The 19,593-nt window shown below is 46.6% G+C and overlaps 1 protein-coding gene across 1 annotated transcript; it reads left to right on the plus strand.

Annotated features, from left to right (window-relative positions):
* The first annotated feature begins 1,062 nt into the window (after positions 1-1,062).
* On the plus strand, positions 1,063-14,376 carry Fam20a (FAM20A golgi associated secretory pathway pseudokinase). The gene is made up of 10 exons (XM_038327740.1): positions 1,063-2,079; positions 2,751-2,801; positions 4,246-4,324; positions 8,333-8,425; positions 9,189-9,304; positions 9,909-10,089; positions 11,173-11,282; positions 11,924-12,005; positions 12,402-12,461; positions 13,739-14,376. Exons 1-10 carry the CDS (start codon positions 2,052-2,054, stop codon positions 14,001-14,003), a joined length of 1,065 nt encoding a protein of 354 aa, XP_038183668.1. The 5' UTR covers positions 1,063-2,051; the 3' UTR covers positions 14,004-14,376.
* The last annotated feature ends 5,217 nt before the right edge of the window (positions 14,377-19,593 follow it).

The following is a 19,593-nucleotide window of genomic DNA, read 5'->3' on the forward strand; positions in this document are numbered from 1 at the left end:
TCTCTGTGAGTTCGAGACCAGCCTGGTCTACAAGAGCTAGTTCCAGGACAGGCTCTAGAAACTACAGGGAAACTCTGACTCAAAAAAAACAAAAATAATAATAATAATAATAATATAACCAGGCAGGGGCAACGTGGGAATGAAGAATCAACTGATAGTGAAGAAATACACACAGAGAAAGCTGGATCAGGTGGGCTGTGCTCACACTGATGGAGGGTCCTACTATGCAACCAGGAAATTCAGCACATTTGGTTAGCAAGGCCGGGTAGCTTAGTAGGAGAGCGGTCTCAGGTTCAGGTTGCGGTCATCCTGAAGGAGAAAGCTGAGAGTGAGAGTTTTTGCACACACTGATCAATCATTCATAAACATTCAAACTTGGGCCAGAGCAAGGGTTTCTCATTTCTCTGGGACTCCCCTGAGGAAGGGTTTGCCACTCCCATGGGGTTGAGGCACTGGGGTCGTTGGCATGGCCATACCCATGTCGACAATACAGATTTCCTCAGGAATTCACCCACTCTCCACACATCATTGAGCTTTGTCTTCGTACTTAGCCGAAGAAGGATTCTAACATGTACTTCAAGAAAGGGCGAGGTCCCTGAGAGCACTGAGGAAGAAAGAGCAGAGAAATCATAAGAGCCAGAGGACCAAATGGACTGATGTGAAGCAGTGTCTTCTGGGTATGACAAGGATGCTGCAACCATGAACTCTCAACAGGACAGTGACCCAAACAAGAGCCACACAAGATCATATCAATCAACACAGCATCATGGATGAGGGAAGGGCTCTCAGGGCCACACCCCCTCATCAGTGGATGGCTTCTGAGAAGGGAGAACAAGTTTTAATCTGGAACAAACCTCCAGATTGCAGGTTGACCATGCCCGCACAGTCAGTCCCACAGCAAAGTACATAGGCACAGACTAAATATACTCACTAGGGGTGTGTGTGTGTGTGTGTGTGTGTGTGTGTAGTGTGTGACTAATATAGAGGAAGACACCATGAATTTGGAAGTGTGGTGTTGGGGGGTACTGGAGGAGTTGGAATGGGGAAGGAGGGATGGATATGATGAAAATACTTTGTACTCATGTATAAAATTCCAAAAATAAAATAATTTAAAGAAATTTTTAAAGCTCTGTTACCTGATCAAAAGTAGCTGTCTGCAGATAAAATGACCTTTCTAAGGAGAGGAAATGTCCCTCAGCCCACGTTCTCTAAACTAACAGAAATCCTAAATTGCTAAATCCATCCACCCATGTGAGCTGGTGTTCACTATAGATGGGTAGAGGTGGAGAGGAACAGTGCACATTGCCATGTGTTGACTATTTGCACACTCAGAATTCATTCACAAGTAGGAGGATTAGCACCTAATGTACTGGAGTATGAAGGTGAGTTTTTCTCTATTTCCTTAATTACTTCCTAGGCATACCATTTGCCTCCCAAGTGGGACTCTCTGAAACTGTCAATGAATGCCTTGTAAGTTTCTGCTTTTATCCTTACAGAAAAATCTATTGTAAAGTCAGTCAGTGAACAGTTGTTCATCCTTTTCCTCGATATCAGGACCCACACCCTCCATTCCCTTTCTCCTCACCGTCTGCCTTTTCTTTTATAGGATCCGTGACAGTTCATAATCCAGTATTTGTGTCTATGCATAACTGTGTAACTTGGCTGTTTCTTGTTAAGACTGGAAGCTCTCTGAGGGCAAGGAGGAAACAGGAATTGTTTGATCCCTGTGATATCCTAAAATCAGCCTAAGTCCTAGCCAGAAATAGATGCTCAAATGCTTGTTGAATATAATACGTGAAAGCAAAAACAGAATGTCCAGACAAAGTGCTTCCCTGGTTCTTTGCATTCTTATTCCACCAATTTAACCATCCAGTCACTTTTCTGGCTCTTCCAGGCGGCACAAGATATACAAAGAGCAATTCAACCTCACTTCCTTGGATCCCCCGCTGCAGCTCCGGCCAGAGGCCAGCTGGGTGCAGTTCCACTTGGGGATCAACAGCCACGGCCTATACTCTAGGTCCAGCCCTGTCGTCAGCAAGCTCCTCCATGACATGAGACACTTCCCTACCATCAGCGCTGGTGAGGTTCATGGGGTTAGCCAGGAGGAACTGTCTTTCTCCCAGAGGCTGAACTGAGCCATCTCAGCCCAGGCTCCGGGAACTAGTCAAGGGTTGCCACCACTATATGATTATACAAGATTAATAAGAAGCAAATCACGTTCCATTTGAAGAAGATCTTATAGCGCTAATCTCATCACAGAGAGAAACCTAAGACGTAACAGAGACTTAGGTGCTCTGCACTCTTCCTGGAAAGTGATGTCATTGTTTACTGGGCGCATCCTTTGTACCAGGTGATGCGCTCTTTCTTATACCCTTCTGGTATAAACATCACTACCATTTACAAATGGGGTTAGGCAAGCTGGGCAAAGCCAGTGCTGGAGCTAGGATTCAAACAGAGGCCTAGTAAACCCAAGTTTGTGCTTTCAAGCATCTATGACAGGACAAGCGACATGGGAAGTTATTAGCAGAGAATAAAAGAGACCAAGAAAGGCTGGAGTATACAGAGAAGGGCTAGAAAGAATGGAGTCCGGGCAGGAGCAAGGAAGACACTGTAGCCTTCTGAGTCTTCATGCCTGAGATTCCCAAGCTTACATCAATCCCTCCTCCTGTGGGCTGGGTCAGAGCCGCCGGGAGCCTTTCTTTGTTGGGAACACTGCAGGAATCGCTCACTGCCCTTCTTCTCCTTCACAGATTACAGCCAGGACGAAAAGGCCTTGCTGGGGGCCTGTGACTGCTCACAGAGTAAGTGACCTGACCCAACCTTCAGCCTCCAACAGGGGATCTCCCTGCCCAGTAGCTGAGAACTCAACACTGCCCCCAGCCGCCCACAGTAAAAGGCATCTGGGAAGCATCAAACTGGCCAAATGTGATGCAGGCCAGAGTACCATCAGCATCATTAGGGAGCTTGTTAGAAACACAGAATCTCTGCTCCGGCTCTCTCCATCAGAATCTGATTGTTGACAGAATAGCTGGAGATTGGAATAGGATTTCAGATCCAAGAGGCACTTGTACAGGACAATGGTTCCTGGTGCTGCATCTTACCCCTGAGGGCTTTAGAACAAGCTATCGTCTGGCTCTGCCTCCCGATGTCTGGGCTCAGCTGCAGAGAGGGAGGCCCATGGCAACGTTTTTTTAAAATATCCCAGCTGATTCTCATGCAACCAAGGTTGAAACTTACTGGGGAAAATGTCAGACAGAATGGGAAAGCCAGGAGAAAAAGGTAACAGGGCTGCCCTGAGGGTGCTGCAAGCCCGTCTCAGGTAGATCTGAACAGCAAAGCCTGCAAGCTGCCCCCAGCCCTGAGGGGCCTCCATTATGTGTGCTGAACACACATCTCCACATATGCATGAGATGACACACGCCTTGAGATGACACCAACCCGGAACTTGACGAGCTTAAGTGCAAGAATCTTGAGTCCAGGGTCAAACTGTGCTACATAAAAAGTTCAAGGCCAACCTGTGCTATACACAGCGTGACCCTATCTCAAGATGGAGGAGGGAGAAGAAAGGAGGGGACAGGAGGGGAAGGGAGGGAGGGGAGGGGAGGGGAGAGGGAGAGGGAAAGGAAAGGAAGAAAGGAGGATACAGAAGAGAGATGAAAAGGCAAGAAGAGTAGGAAGGAGAAGGGAGGAGAAGCAAGGAAACGGAAGGGAAGATGATAGGTTAACGAGAGGCATAAGTGTCATGATAAATCTTCAAAGTCATGAATTCTCAGGTCCATACTTGACATTCTCAAAAATACTCTTTTAAAACAAGAAGCAAAAGCTCCTGGGTTTGATCCTTCATCACAAACCAAATTTGATAAAAACAAGAATTTTACAGTCTTAAAGAATCTCAAATGGGAAGCCACTATGGACACAGACATCTAATTCAAAGACAACATAGCAGGAAATCTTAAGATCACAACTGGAATTGAAAGAGAAGCCCAGTACTTTTAGGAAAACAATCTATGGGGGGGAGTTTCAGTGCATACACTTGGGCAATCCTATTCCACAAATATCTGTCCTCTTCTCAAACTGACAGAATAACTGTACTGAGTCGTCTGAACACGGCCAGACAGGGTGGGGTTTGCCCCTAAAGCTATCAAAGCTCGTTGCCTTTGGGGTCTTCTTCAGTAACAGAAAAGGACTGGGTTTATGAGTGGTGCCTCAACCCTGAACTTAGACATCACCCTTTACCCCTCATAGTTGTGAAACCCAGTGGGGTCCACCTGAAGCTGGTTCTGAGGTTCTCGGACTTCGGGAAAGCCATGTTTAAACCCATGAGGTAAGTGAAGCCTTCCTCACCGCCATGCCTCCCGGTGGCAACTCTGGAGGTAGTAAAGGTAACCAGTAATCCTCACCCATGCCTGCCCCACGTATAGAACTATGTTGGTGACAACAATAATAATTAAAAACAACAATAGCCACTCTTATTGTTGAGTTGGGTCCTCGGTAGCATCGACGCTTCACACACGACATGAATTGTGGGTTTGGACATCAACAGTCTCATGAACCTAGTGACCCAAGTGTTACTATAATGGCCACCCCAAAGTGAACATACCAACCCCGTGAGAAGCCAGCTTCTTCCAGACTCTACACGGCACATAGCAGGCCCAAGAATTACAGCCAAGCAGCTAGGCTGCTGAGCTGGCTCACTCCAATAATGAGTCCTCACCCTTGCCCCTGGACCAGCAATCACCCTGTCTTGGACATGGCAAAGTTTACTTCACACCATACTTGCTCTGGCTGAAAACAATGAGGAAGGTTGCTATGAAGTCCTGTCCATGTATACGCTCATCTGTATTTTATTCACAATAACACTTTCCATGTCTTCGGGCTTTATAGTACATGTCCGTGAGTGAAATGATGGCAGACTTTGGTATGGGCATGCATTCACGTGTGTGGGCGTGTGTGAGCATGTGTGGGTGGGTGGGTGTCTGTCTGTGTGCATGTGTACACTACCAGCCCCCAGTGGGTCTGTGGGCCAGAGGTCTGGGTTTCCTGGAGTAGAGTGTGATGCCGCGGTCCAATAGAATGTTCTCTTGTGGATGACTTAAGTAGGAAGGAATGTCCCCATAAAGGGTTCCATTGCTTGAGAGTCTTCTGCCTTCTCGTGCTGTTTGTTTGTGTTAACTTAGATCCACACTTTGCAGTTGACTGACGGAGGAGAAGCCTACTGAACAGCCCAGTCACAGGCTGTGGTGGTGGAGCCAAGAGACCTGAGCTCTGAATGTGTCTCAGCCTTCCGACTTAGGGAACAAAAGCACCTCTTTAAGTACAGGGTTGCAATCAATGAGCTGCGTGTTGGATTCCCTTTGGAACTTTGAACAGCTGCAGTGTCTCAGTCCCACTCCCTCAGAGTCCAGTGGGCTTGCCCTAACCCCGCCCCCCATGATCCCAAGGCGGGAGCAAACCTGAGAACCCTTTATATAAGGAGTTTCCTCCATCAGAAACGCAAAAACCAAGTTGCTTACTTGATTTTAATATACAACCCCTCAGTGGTATGAAACATATGACTACCATCTGTTCATATTTATTGATTTTTTTTTAAAATCCCACCACCCACCATTTAAACTATATACATGGTATTAAAAACGTTGCCCGGTACACACTTTCGCATTTCATTTGTCCAAAGCACTTGCATTGGTCCTTATCATCTCTGAAGTCAGTGTTAAGCCAAGAGGGAGTTCTTTCCCCTCCTCTCCCATCACCACTGCTGTTTTTATTGATGCTGGTCCAGATTCCATCAGGTCACATGACCAGCACAGATGAGGCCCTTCCCACCATGTCAGTTTGCATAGCTGTGGCCAAATATCCAAGAAAAACCACCTAACAGAAGAGAGGTTTGTCTTGGCTCACGGTTTCAAAGGGCTCCATCCACTGTGGCAGGGAGGGCGTATTGGAGCAAAGTAGTTCTTACCAGAGTGTCCAGCAGGCGGAGAAAAGGGTGCAGAGGATGGGATCATGCAAGATGGGCTTAGTGACCTACCCCTGCCTTCTACCTTTCACTGCCTCGCCAAAATGCCATTGCATTCTGGTCTAGGCTTTTCTCAATCTAAATCCCTTTGCCTGTGAAGCTTGTAACCATCCCACAAGCTAATGAACCTGCCTCAGTCAGAGAAGTAAAATATGCAAGACACTGAATGCAAAAGGACAGTTTCAGGAGGAGATCTCGTCTTATAGCCAAACAAACAGAGCACTAAAGTCAACAAACTGTGTGTGCACATGTGCAAGTGTGTGTCTGTGCCTCTCTCTCTCTCTCTCTCTCTCTCTGTGTGTGTGTGTGTGTGTGTGTGTGTGTGTGTGGTTGTAGGTACTTCCATGTGCATGTGAAGTATATTCGTGTATGTGTGTATATGTGTGTGGCTGTAGGTTCTTGTGTATGTCTGTCTGTCTGTGTGGCTGCAGGTGCTTCCATGGGTGTGGAGGCCAGAGGACGGCCTTGGGTATCTGCAAGTCCTGTTTGTTTGCTGTTATTTGGTTAGTTTGTTCTTTGAGATAGAGTGTCTCACTGGCCTAGAACTCACCGAGTAGGTGCGTGTCTCTACCTCTCCAGCACTAATGACGTCAGGCTCTTTTTTTTTTTTTAATATGGATTCTCAGTTCTGATTGAACATGAGCCCTCTTGCTTGCAGACTGAGCTGTCTCCCCAGGCCTGTGTCTTTATGTCTTATATATAAGACATGGGGTTTTTCCATGGCTGGTCAAGTCATCTTCATGTCTTGACCTCCCAGATGGCTGTGCTCTTAAATCAGAGCCACAGCAGTGAGCATACAGTCATGAGCAGAAACTCTGCCAGGCATGTGACTCTTCAGAATTCTGCTTCTCTGAACAAACTCCATCAGTAGGGCGCTGGTCATCTGAGGGTTCTAAATTACGAGTACCCATAAGAGAGTACCAGTTAGAGCCACCTAAGAAACACTGGTAAAGGAAGAAAAACAGAAAAGAGGGAAGAAAAACGATACAACACAAAGTTTCACCCATAATTCTATGAAATTTAGTTCAAAAACCAAGTATGGTATCATTTTTAATGCATTTCTTCCTTTTAAAATGGATGTGTGTCTTCCCTCTGAGTAAGTTAGAGGGAAAAGCACTTGTTCCCTTGCAACAAGAATGTAAATTTCTCTTTGGAAAGGATAAATTCTAAGCATGAGGGTGATCCTTTTACATTTATTTGTGTGTGTGTGTGTGTGTGTATGAGAGTATGAGAGAGAGAAAGGGGGGCACTTCTCTGTGTACCCCTGGCTGTCCTCGAACTCACTCTGTAGACCAGGCTAAGGTGTGAGCTCCCACCACCCAGCCACCTTCCAATTTTAAATCCATCATATTCCACATGTAAAATCTGAGAATTTTTATATTCTTACAGAACGCAGCATCCTGCAAGGCCCTCAGCCTGGATGTGAGGGCTATGCTAGACCTGGCTGCATCTCTAGGATCCACTTCCAGCAGCCTCACTGCGGGGTTTCAGGATTGACTTGGGCTCCCTTCTGGCAGTGTGCCTTACTATTTGGCTTGGGGAAGCTGGCTGTTTGCGTGGTTGTTAGTGGCTTGACGCCTGCTTATGCTTACCTTTGCTTTCCCAGTCCTTGGAGCAGGTTGACACTCTACTATAAAATTATTCGAAGACCGTCATCCTTTATCATTTATTAGTGTGAAAGCTAAGTCAGACTTGGCCCAGGATGCCAGAAGAGCTTCCTCACATCTCCTAACCACGCCTAACCACACCTCCCGGCACACTCCTCAAGGTGGCGCTCTTACCAGATCAATTTCATCTGTCAGCCTCCCTCAGTCCTCTGGCTGGGCCCATTCTCAAGCCCCACCTGAGTTTCTAAGAGTTCTGTCACTTGTATTTCTCCCTCAGGTCCATATCTTTCCAGTCCTGGTTCACAATCAGACTAAATTCCTTCTCTAGCACTTTCTGTTGCCAGGTTCTGGCTCACACCTTACCTTTTCTCAAACTTGGGCATCTATATCCCACCACCACCACCACCACTTCTAATAACCTGCGTTCTCCCGCTAACACCTGCACAAGAATGCTTGGGTTTCTTCCCTTGGTTTTTTGGGCAAATCAGCCGCTCTCCCAATGCTTCTTAAGCAAGAAACTAAGCAATGATGGTGCCTCTAAAAAGCCTGCCTTTTCCTATGTTACATGTCTCCTCCCCACTCAGGAAGGGAGAGGCCCCGTCCTAATTTGTGGGTCTACCATCTACACCCACATGAAAAGCGTCAGACAGGCTCTCTCCTCGGGCTTCCTACGGAAGGCTGAGTCCAGGGCATGATTCCTTCCTTCCAGACAGCAACGAGAGGAAGAGACGCCCGAGAACTTCTTCTATTTTATAGACTTTCAGAGACACAACGCTGAGGTCGCAGCTTTCCACCTGGACAGGTAGGTGTGGCCCCTGGAGATAACACGGACTGCAAGAGCCAGTTTCCCGGGGAGGGGTGCTACCCAGACCTCTGGGAAGAACTCGACAATAGTTGCTCCTTCTGGCTTTTCATCTCTTCTACCTCAAGTGTAGTGCCTTCAGTTTCTCCTTCCAACTCCATTAGGTTAAACACACAAGGCCTTTAAATATAATGAACAATTTATGCATATTTTTATTTTATCTTTATATTTTTATTAATCTTTTTGTTTTGCTGAGATGGACTGTTATGTAGCCCAGCTTGGCCTCTACTTCACTCCATAGCTGAGGCTAGATTTGAACTCCTGATCCTCCAGTCTGCTTCCCAAATGTTGGGATTGCAGGTATATACCACTATGCCTGGAAAAATGAAACAGTTTAGAAGACAGTCACATTGCCATGGTAGCGATAACATTGCCTTCTGTCCTACTTCCTGATCTGGAGATGAGAGATGCAATCCTATTTGCCATGAGATCAGAACATGTATTTGGTCCAGATCCTCAAGTGACTAGCATGCACGTTCAAGTCTGAGAAATATTGACCAGGACACAATGTGGATGCATAACTTTCTGGGTGGGATCTGCCCTGGACTTGATCGGGTCCACGCAGCAGAAACATCCTGGTCTGCTATACCGCTGCTATATTGAGACACACAAGCCAGGTCCTACCATGCTTTGGCACAGGTACAGGGCTCTTCCCCAGCCCCTGACTAGCCCTCAAATCTGAACAAGGCTCCTTCTCTTCCAGGATTCTGGACTTCCGACGGGTGCCGCCAACAGTGGGGAGGCTAGTGAATGTCACCAAGGAAATCCTAGAGGTCACCAAGAATGAAATCCTACAGAGTGTTTTCTTTGTCTCTCCAGGTGCAGTATCAGCCAGAGGCATCATGTCCGCTGTTAGGTTCAGTGGTGGTTTGAGCTCTGCTATTAACACATGCATTGTTGGGGTAGGAGGGTGCTGCTGCTCAACACTTCCACCCATGTCTGCTTAAACGTAACACCAGATAAACTAGGTGTGTGAGATGCTGACCCATCCCCACAATGCTGGCCTCCTGGGAGCCAGAGATTATCCATCCAGCCTACCAAAGAATGTTCACAGCCGGGCAGTGGTGGCGCACGCCTTTAATCCCAGCACTCGGGAGGCAGAGGCAGGCGGATCTCTGAGTTCAAGGCCAGCCTGGTCTACAAGAGCTAGTTCCAGGACAGGCGCTAGAGACTACAGGGAAACCCTGTCTCAAAAAACCAAAAAAAAAAAAAAAAAAAAAAAGAATGTTCACCACATGATAGGATGCTCTGAGACATTTGAAATTTGGTACCCAAGATGTTCTGTTTAGTAGCATCTTCTAGACCCAACAGCCTTTTCCCGAGCTGGGAGTTCAAAAATCCTACTCCTAAGGGGTTTCTTGGGGCAGAAGATGACATAGCTCTAAGCCCCCACTTTACCTCTTTCTCCTCCCTCCACTTCCAGCTAACAACGTGTGCTTCTTTGCCAAGTGTCCGTACATGTGCAAGACTGAGTATGCGGTCTGCGGCAACCCACACCTGCTGGAGGGCTCCCTCTCTGCCTTCCTGCCGTCCCTCAACCTGGCCCCCAGGCTGTCTGTGCCCAACCCCTGGATACGCTCCTACTCACTGTCGGGAAAAGAGGAGTGAGTTGGCTTCCTGACCACAGCACCAGGGCCCTGCGGTCCCACTCTTCAGAGTGGCCACAACTACCATTAACAGCTGCCCCGATCCTCTTATTGATCCTAGGACCAACAGATTAGATGGTCACTTCCTGCAGTTCATGTATTGGGCTGTAAAGTGCTTACTCTATAGCAAAGAACCACATAGAAGGCTGGGAAGATGCTCAGTGGGTAGTGCTTGCCATGCAAGCATGGAGACCAGAGTTCAGATTCCCACTTAAAGCCAGGCAGGTGTGGCAGCCACCTGTCATCTGAGCATACAAGAGACAGAGACGCTGGATCCCCACCACAAAGTGGCTAGAAAGACCAGTGAGAAGTGGAAAGTTCTGGGTTCAGCAAAGACATCACTAATAAATAAAGTGGGGAGGGATGGAGGAAGGCACTAGAAATCAACTTCAGGCCCCACACACATGTGCACATACACACATGAACATGTGTACATATACACATGCATACCACATGTACCTCAATAAAGAAGCACAAAGAGATGAGGGAGTGAAAGCCTGAGCAAAACCCACTGGCGGTATGCCCAGGGCCTAACATATTTGCACAGCAGACACACCAAAGGAGCGGGATCAATGAACAGGTCCATTGGCAAATCACCGCAGTTCTGATGGGAAGAAAAGGTGACAGAATTTCTGACAGACAGGACTTTGTGAGGCTGTGTGAAGGCAGGGCATGTAGCAGAGGCCAGTCTGGGGGGGGTTCATGGGTGGTGTAGGAGCTCTGGAGGACCAAGACCAGCAACAACCAGGCGTGATACTTGCCTTTCCATCACCTGCTCTGTGACACCCTCTTGCATGTGGCACCCCACTTAGCACTCAGCAAAGTAAAAGGACCCTGAACCTCCCCATCACCTGGAATCTGCAACCTCCCTTCCCCAGAGTCCTCCTGAAGAGAGCCAGCTACCACCTAGCATCCTGAGGTCACTAGCCCAGGGCAAGCTTGGGGGAGCAGGGATTTGGGAACGTGGGGATTGTGTGGAGAGGGCCCCCAACACCCTGGCATCTTGGCTTTTCCAGCCCCAGGACTTCTTCTCCCCCTCAGGTGGGAGATCAACCCCCTCTACTGTGACACAGTAAAGCAGATCTACCCGTACAATAGCAGCAACAGGCTCCTTGGCATCATCGACATGGCCATCTTTGACTTCCTGATTGGTAGGTACCCCACGCAGGGCACCTGGCAGAACTGCATGGTCTGTACTTTGCCGAGGATTGTGGGAGACCTGAGCAAAGTCACAGCCTGGATCAGGAAGGGTGAAGAGCCCTGCATCTCCCATATACTCAGGGGGTGAAGTCCAAGGAAATAAAGTTGGCATGCCCTGATTTCTTGGAAGAGGGTTGGGGTGGCACAGGTATTGAAGGGGTTGCCACTGGTGAGACAGATGCACCACCCTGCCATAAGGCCCAAATGGGCATCAGACCGGAAGCTGGATGTTCTCTTCACTCAAGGAGAGGGAGCCAGCATGAAGGAGAGAAATAAGTATATAGCATTGGGAGGGCCAAAGCGAGGCCTTGGCTCCACAAACCAGTAATTCTACCATCTAGTCCCGCTATGACCAGGCAAGGATGATGCATGTTTGAGGATGTCTGGGCTGAGAAAACCCAACATTGATATGCACAAGAGGCCCAGCGGCACAGTGCTGCTCACTTGGCTGCCGGGCTGAGGCTGGGGGAGGGGTAGAGTAAAAAGCCCGGAAATGCTGATTGTGATCAATACTCAGGCTCCTGTATTCCACTCCCGAAAGGCAGACCTGTGGCCTTCAAACCCTTGCTCTGATCTCTCCCCTCTGTTGCAGGAAACATGGACCGCCACCATTATGAGATGTTCACCAAGTTTGGGGATGACGGGTACCTTATTCATCTTGATAATGCCAGAGGGTAAGCTCCAGTGCCCACGTCCCAGTTCTCCCTGACTCCAGCCATGCTTCCTGCAGCCGCTTGGACACTGGAGGCCCTGAGGAGGGCCTGAACTTTGCTAAGTACCACTGAGCCTCCAGTGTAAGAGCACTCTGGGACCCACCAGGGAACCAGGATGAGAGTCCCTGTATCTTTTCACTAGTCCTTACTTTCCTATAAGCAGAGAGCTTCAGCTGCTGGCCTGCAGAGGCAGGTGGAGCTTTGTAACTTAACAGGCTTCTGTGACCTGAGGAGGGAGCTGTTGAGACAGCTGCCATGATGTCTGGCACCTTACCCCAATTAACTCAATAAAGTGTGAGGGAAGAGAGCATCCAGAGCGTGAAAGACTGCAGGCTTGCTGAAGCCCGTTTCTTCTAGGTTTGGACGACATTCCCAGGACGAAATCTCCATCCTCGCCCCTCTCTCACAGTGTTGCATGTAAGTGTTTATGCTATGACATACCAAGGGCAGGCGGCAATTCAGACATTTTGTCCTTCTTGAAGCCTACCATGAAAGCCTTCATCGGTTTTCCCTGGTCAAGGACATTATGGGCGGAATGATGTCAGCTGCCTTGCTTCCCACAGTGCGACTTTCCCCAGCAAAATCTGCTTTAGCAGAAACCGAGTTTAGGTCTGATCTTTTAAAGTCGCCAACTTTAATCTTTGGCCCACTCTGATAATGATCCACTTTTGCAGATACCAATGCTCTTTGATATTAATAATCAGCCCTTCACTTTTCCTGGTCCTCGTGTAGGCTCTAAAATATTGCTATTTAATCACCATCTAAGCAAAACCCTGACCGAAGTCTGGTAAGCTGGGTCAGATTGCAACTCCATCCCCTTCTCCAAAGGACACCTACTTCGGTATCTTTGGCATTTTAGCCAGGCTGGTGACAGTAGGTGGTCCCTCTTGGCTATAGCTAATTATAAAGGTGTGACTCCGACCTAACAAACCATCCCATTGGTTCCCTTGGCACATGTGTGATCCAAATCAACACCTTGGGTTAATTTAAGCACCTCTTCCCCCTGGAAAGGATGAGCCGTTGTTTGTATCCAAAATCAGCCAGTTATGCTGCTTGCCTCAGTCTAAAAGAAATCAAAATTCTAAAGTCAAAATGGACCTAGTGGCTTGTCATTCCTACGGTTTTAGAATCTGACACAGGAGACACATTTTGAAATTGGCAAGTGGAGGTTAGATTTTTAGACAACAATTTCATTCACCTACTGGAAACTCCTTCCATCAGCTCTAAATCTTAAAAAAAAAATTTAAAAAAAAACTAAACTCAAGTGCCACTTCATTTGACTCTATTATCACCATCAGAGTAATTGCATATAACTTGGCATCACCATAGATGGCATTACACTTACTAGAGTTCTCGGTGGTTCAGTGAGTAAAGGGACCAGAGTTGATCTGCAGGACCCACATTGTAGAAAGAACCAAGTCGAAGTTGCCCTGTGACTTACACGCACACATGCACGCGCACACACACAAAGATGTGACAGAGTGCTAACAGCTTGGCAACTCCTGACAACTGAACGAAGGCTGCTGCCCAACTGCTAATTCTTTTTCTATGTGGCTTTCACTGAAATGTGTTTGCCTAGAAATAATATCTCCAAGAATACAAGCTGCAAGAGCGGTTTGTGGGGACTGGGCAAGCGCAGACCACGCTACTCTCCTTAATTTGCTGACCTGGTTCCACTGGCTTTGTCTCACCAGGATAAAAAAGAAAACACTTCTGCACCTTCAGCTGCTGGCTCAGGCTGACTACAGACTCAGTGATGTGATGCGGGAGTCCCTCCTAGAAGACCAGCTTACCCCTGTCCTCACAGAACCCCACCTCCTGGCCCTGGACCGCAGACTCCAAATCATCCTGAAGACAGTAGAGGACTGCATAGAGGCCCATGGAGAACAGAGGGTCGTAGCTGATGGCCCAGCACAGCAGTCAGCCCCAGACTCTGGCCAGGCTAATCTGACAAGCTAACGGCTAGCTGTAAGGGTGAAACCTCAGGACACACAATTGGAGCCAGCGCCGGGTGATGGTGTATGGGCCCCTGATGCCCCATTCCACCCTGGGGTGCTGCAGGCCAAGTCATGAGCTCAGGGAGGAGGCAGGAATGCTTTGAAAGAGCAAGTGGGATCCACCAAGCCTTATCTTTACCCTTGGATGGAGGTCACTGCTTTTACAGTGCACTGGCTGGGGCTCTATCTTCTAGCAAGCGCTGACTCCGTCAAGGCTGTGGACTGTCTTCTGAGCACACTGTGAACCTGGACCTGGGCCAGGCTTGGAAGGGGTGGAGGCCCTGTTCCCAGGAAGTTTTTACTCTACCATGTCAAATAAAGGGACATCAAGTGGACAAGTGGCTTCCTCTGAGTCCTTACTGTATATGCAGGTACAGTATACTGCCTGTTCCACGTTTAAAAATACTCATCTCCCAAACAGACCTAAAACCTATAAATCTCAAGTTAATGCAAAAATAAAAATCACCCTTTCCACTGGCATTCCGGTACCTAACACTATTTAAATACAATAATCTCCACTAAGTCACCCTCCAGTAACTTCTTGGAAATACTAACCAAAGATAAATTTGCTCAGAAAAAGGGCACTTCAGTCTGAAGAGTACTGGCAACTGAGGAGCTGTGTGGCTCACAACTGGCTGAGTGCTTGCTTAGCAGATGCAGAGCCCTGGGTTTGACCCCACCCCCATCCCCACATAAAACCAGGCAGGCTGGCAATGCTCGCAAATGCCAAGCACTCAGGAGGACCAGAAATTCATACATCCTCAGCTACACAGTGAGTTCAAGGCTAGCCTAGGCTGCATGAGGAAGTAATAGTTAAGTCAAAACTAACGGTCGACACCCAGAGGAAACTGGCAGCAAGTTCGGATCATGTGGGTGAACAGTGGAATAAAAATAAATGGCTTCCGCAGGTCACTTTATCTTCTGATAAAGGCCAGAGGGTCAAAAAGTATGAGGGAAGAAGGAAAAGGCAGCCCAAGGAGCAGCAAAGTCAAGAACCAGAAATGGTCAGACTTCTACATATGTCCAAAGATAGACAGGACAAATGACAAACGGTGGCACTGTTTTGGTCTTCTGACTTGAGGGCTCATGTAGTCCCGACTTGCCGGGAATTCTTGGTCTTCCCCTTTACCTCCCAAGTGCCTGGGTGACAGGCATGAGTCACCGTGCTTGTCTTGCAATGGATGGTTCTGACTCATCCCAGCACCCCACATAAATCCAGTTTGCTCAATAATCTTGCTTCTATTCGCCCTGAAGTCTTGCCATGCCCCAGACACTTTACCAGCCTGAAAACTGACACACAGGTATGCAACCGTCCTGAATATGCACAACTCCCTGCCTCCAGTGTGCAAGGAAGAGAACTAAGGCTCTCAAAAGATTAAAATCGTATCCTTTTGTGGTTTGGGAAAGTTTGTGAAGTTAAATTTGTTAGCTGTAAAGAAAAATTACGCTGGGCATTATGACTCATGCGAGCAAACCCTAGCCCTTGAGGGACTGGGACAAAAGTGTAAAGTTGAGAAAGCTGGTCTGGGCTGCGGAAAGAAAAGGCGGCAAAACTCAGCTCTTCAACAGAGGCCGCTTGGTGCTGAAGACTCTCCCATCCAGGGAGGCCCTTTCATGAGGCACCGCCTCCTACCATCAGCGTTTCTGCTCTCCCTACGGAAAGGGCCGAGACTTTCCACCAGTCTCAGGTGAGCTGCAGTCTGTCTCCAACACACCCTCCCTTGACGCAGACTACTTTCTGAACATTCTAGAAAATTTCTGCTCTACTTTTCAAAACCCAAGTAACTGAATTTGATCATAATCTGTTAAATAATGCTGAATAACTACCTAAGACTTTTACTTTTAAAATTCAATCTCTAACAACAACAACAACAACAACAACAAAAAAAAAACCTTAAGACCAGCATTTTTCAAAAATGCCAGAAAACAAAAGCATTCCATTCTCAGAGGTATCAAGTTCTTACAGCTTGCTCATGCCCAATCATTGCTCAACTTCCCACGGAAAAGTATTCTGGGTCTGTGTGAAAACTTTCCATGCTACCACTCAGAAGCAAATGAAACAGACGAAAGCTGTATGTTGTACGAACTGGTAGAAACCAGTTTGGAGGGATATGCCACAGCATTCTCAAAAACCAGATAATTTAGACCTCAAGATAAGCCAACTCTCTCGTATGCAGCAATTCAGTCCTATGAAACCCCTGGCTGCTGAACTGGCAGATTATTACTGTCCCTAGGAGAAATGCCAAGCTCGGCTCTGAGGACTCTCCAGTCAACTCCGCCAGCTCAGTACTGCAGAATCTCACCTTGTGTGGTCAAGATGCAGCAGTTTACTGTGGGTCCTTTAACACTGCATCTGCCTACTCTACACTTTCACAGGAAGCTATGGTTTCTCACACTTGGGAACATGAGCCAACACATAAGCACTATCCTTAGGGACCTTTTAAATAGTGGTAAGCGTGAAAACACACCAAAAATGACACATTCACGATGGACCGCTAACATGAGGCTGCAGATCCTTTAGGGCTGGGTAGGAAAGCGTGCACTAGAGAAGCATGTTTTCACTGCTCAGCTCACCCTGCAGGCGGTATAGTGCTCAGGTCACACTAAAATCTCAAGTCCTCCAAGAATGCTGCTGTTGGTGTAGTGATCTCAGGCTCACATTAAACTGTACCAAGCAGGAACCCTGCAAACAGGGAAGCCGCAGACCAAGGACCGGCTGCAACTCATTGGGATTGACGAAGCTAAGAATAAAGAAAAAGCTCTCCATCTAGTGGCGACTTCTTAAAATCACAAAGCTAGTCAATCTAGTTCTTACATAAAACAAACAAACAAAAATGAACCCATGGATGGTTTTAGTTACAGGGAGTCACAATGAAGTCACAACTCTGGTTATGCCAAGAAACAAATTTTAGCTGTGTATGTACACAAAAATGGTGATTTCTATGAAAATACCCCAAAATTTAAGAAAGGAGAGAGAGATTTGGGGTTCACCACAACAGACATGCTGGAGGGCCAATTATAAAACAGTCAGCCAGTGTTCCTAACCATCAGAGAGTACACTGCCAGGGCTTAGGGTCCAACCACTTGTGGCTGGAGATAAAGTGATACAAAGAACAGACCAGAATCCCACTGACACTGTGCTACTTCAGTTTTAAAATGTCCAGGCAATTGCTATAAGGAAGGATTAGATGATGCTGAGGACCTGGCTGGTGGAAGGGAATTCTGAACCTGTACAAGGTACAACTTACAAAGCAGAACTCGGGCACTGATGCCGGATTCCCGGCACGTGCAGATCCCAGGTATCAACGCCCTGAGTAACTCATTAGCTCACTCCTCAAACCTGAGGAGTAAACATTAGAAACCAGGCTTGCTATGTGCAAGACAAACACATCTCTAAGTAGCTAAAGGGCAGATCTCACTAACCAAAGGTCTGCTGCTGCAGAAACCAAGTTTCTCAGCAAGTCTGTAATTCACAAGGCACACAGGTCTTTCCTGGGAAAAGGAAACTGTGACTCTGGACAGAATCTTCCTTTCACAGCTTGCTGGTGAATCTGTCATGTACCCATGAACCCAGCAAGGTTTTGAGATCCACCCTTTGACAAACTGAATTGGAATGTACTTTTACCAAACCACTAATCCCAAAATTCATGTTCATTCTTGCCCACTGAACTTCTCGGGAAGGGCAGAGGGAAAATAAGGAAAAAAAGAAAAACTGATTCGTTTAAGAATTTAAATTATTTAATCTTTTTTATTCCGTTACCTACCATTGAGACAGTCTGTAACAAAAGAACAGCGTATATTAGATTAGCACACAGTATATCCGACTAGTATCCAAAAAAAAAAAAAAAAAAAGCCACTGTCCCTTTGGCTATCTCCGCTTTCTCAGCAGATCCAAAGTCACTCATCCATCCAGAGATAATGGTGCCTAGAGTCCACAAAGACACAGTCTGCCAACCACAACTGCTGACTGATATTTAAATTGCACAAAGATAAAGCTTTAAATGTGGCAATTTTTAAATTTAGACTTATCTTGAAAAGTCTAAGAGTGAAAACTACAAAGGGAGTAACCGGCAAGCTAGCATTTGAGTAGAACTCTCTAGAAAGCAGGTGTGTATCTCTGTATACAAGAACAAAGGTATATATACACATGAAAATGCATTTTATGGCATTCTACATCATTCATTTAAGTACATTTTGGCATTTAAACAAATATCAAATTAAGCTTTAATCTAATAACATAATAATTTTTATTTTTAAAATATAAAAAAGATAGCCAAACAAAAGTACAGAAAACCCTCATTTAATATAGGTTATGGAAATTTTAGAAACAGCAACAAGGTAGCTTTCTACCTCACACTAAAACCTAAATGAAACTTCTTTCCCAAGTCAATGACAACCTAAAAGCCTTTCACACTATCAAGAAAAAAAGAAATGAACCAATTAAGTTAACTGGGAACGGGTTGGAGGGGCTTACTGAACAGAAGCACTTGCACGCACACGGAAATGCTTGTAGTCACTCCCATACAGAACCCGACATTGCACATAAATCACAACGTGCCTAGTAATCAACTGTGAAATTCTGTTTAAAAAATAACAGTAATAAAAATAAACTGTTGGGTTATCATTGGAATAATGTAACACATAAGGCTGGAAAATACTGAAATACAGTGAAGACTCAAGCACAAGTTTACTTTTAAAAAAAAACGCACAAAGACACATACAAACAAAAATCAATAAAGTTTACCAGAGAAATTCAAGGTTAGACAGGAAAAGGCAGGACCCTCAACAGGATGGTCTGAGCCATCCTACCCACCCTCATTAACATAAACCAGGGAGAGAGACTACCTCAAGAACAAAGTTTCCTGTCTCTGGACACCTGACCCCACCCACCTTCAGCGACACTGCCTCCACTTCTTTATCTGGGGCTTGTCCTGTCTGTCTATTCTCCCTAAATCCAATCTCCCAGGGTCAGTAACTGCAAGCGCTCACACCAGTCAGCACAGTTAACAGGTGTGGAGCCCTCAAATCCTCACAGTTCTGCAGGTCAGCGTCAGTATTTGGCACCAGCTGGATGAGTAGCTATCATCAGAATCTGTGAGTGAAGTCACACCCAGCAGTTGCCATCCACAACTTGATTTCAAACGTAAAGGCAGGTACAGTCAGTCACAGCAGATATTTCAGGGCTGGAGAAGAAACACTAGCAATATACAAACAAAACCAGGCAGATGGGGCTGCACTAGTTTCTGTCTGGTAATTAGCAAAACATGGGCATTTCCCACACTTCAACTAGTTGAGTTACAGGCAGATGTCTTTCTACTGTACTAGGATTTTTTTATAACCATTCTTTAAAGGTTAAAAATCATTTATTCTATAAAGAAATACAGCAAACATGGCCACAGTCTAAGTATGTCACTTGTGTCATATGGAAATGGAAATTTGTGTCACTTAAAACCTGCACTGTCATTACATCATTATGGTCACTCACTGGTGCAGGACCGCCCTCACTGCCAGGTGAAGCACTAGCACTGCACAGAGAGAGCGGGAGAGCCAAG

This window comes from Arvicola amphibius, chromosome 4 (assembly GCF_903992535.2).
Source record: "Arvicola amphibius chromosome 4, mArvAmp1.2, whole genome shotgun sequence".
In the NCBI taxonomy this organism is placed as follows: Eukaryota; Metazoa; Chordata; class Mammalia; order Rodentia; family Cricetidae; genus Arvicola; species Arvicola amphibius.

Bases quoted from the DNA above. Each gene is read 5' to 3' on its own strand.
- Fam20a (XM_038327740.1), top strand. From the start codon at position 2,052: ATGAGACACTTCCCTACCATCAGCGCTG. The intron at 9,305-9,908 runs GTGCAGTATCAG...CTCCACTTCCAG, and splicing joins TGTTTTCTTTGTCTCTCCAG to CTAACAACGTGTGCTTCTTT. The intron at 12,006-12,401 runs GTAAGCTCCAGT...CGTTTCTTCTAG, and splicing joins CATCTTGATAATGCCAGAGG to GTTTGGACGACATTCCCAGG.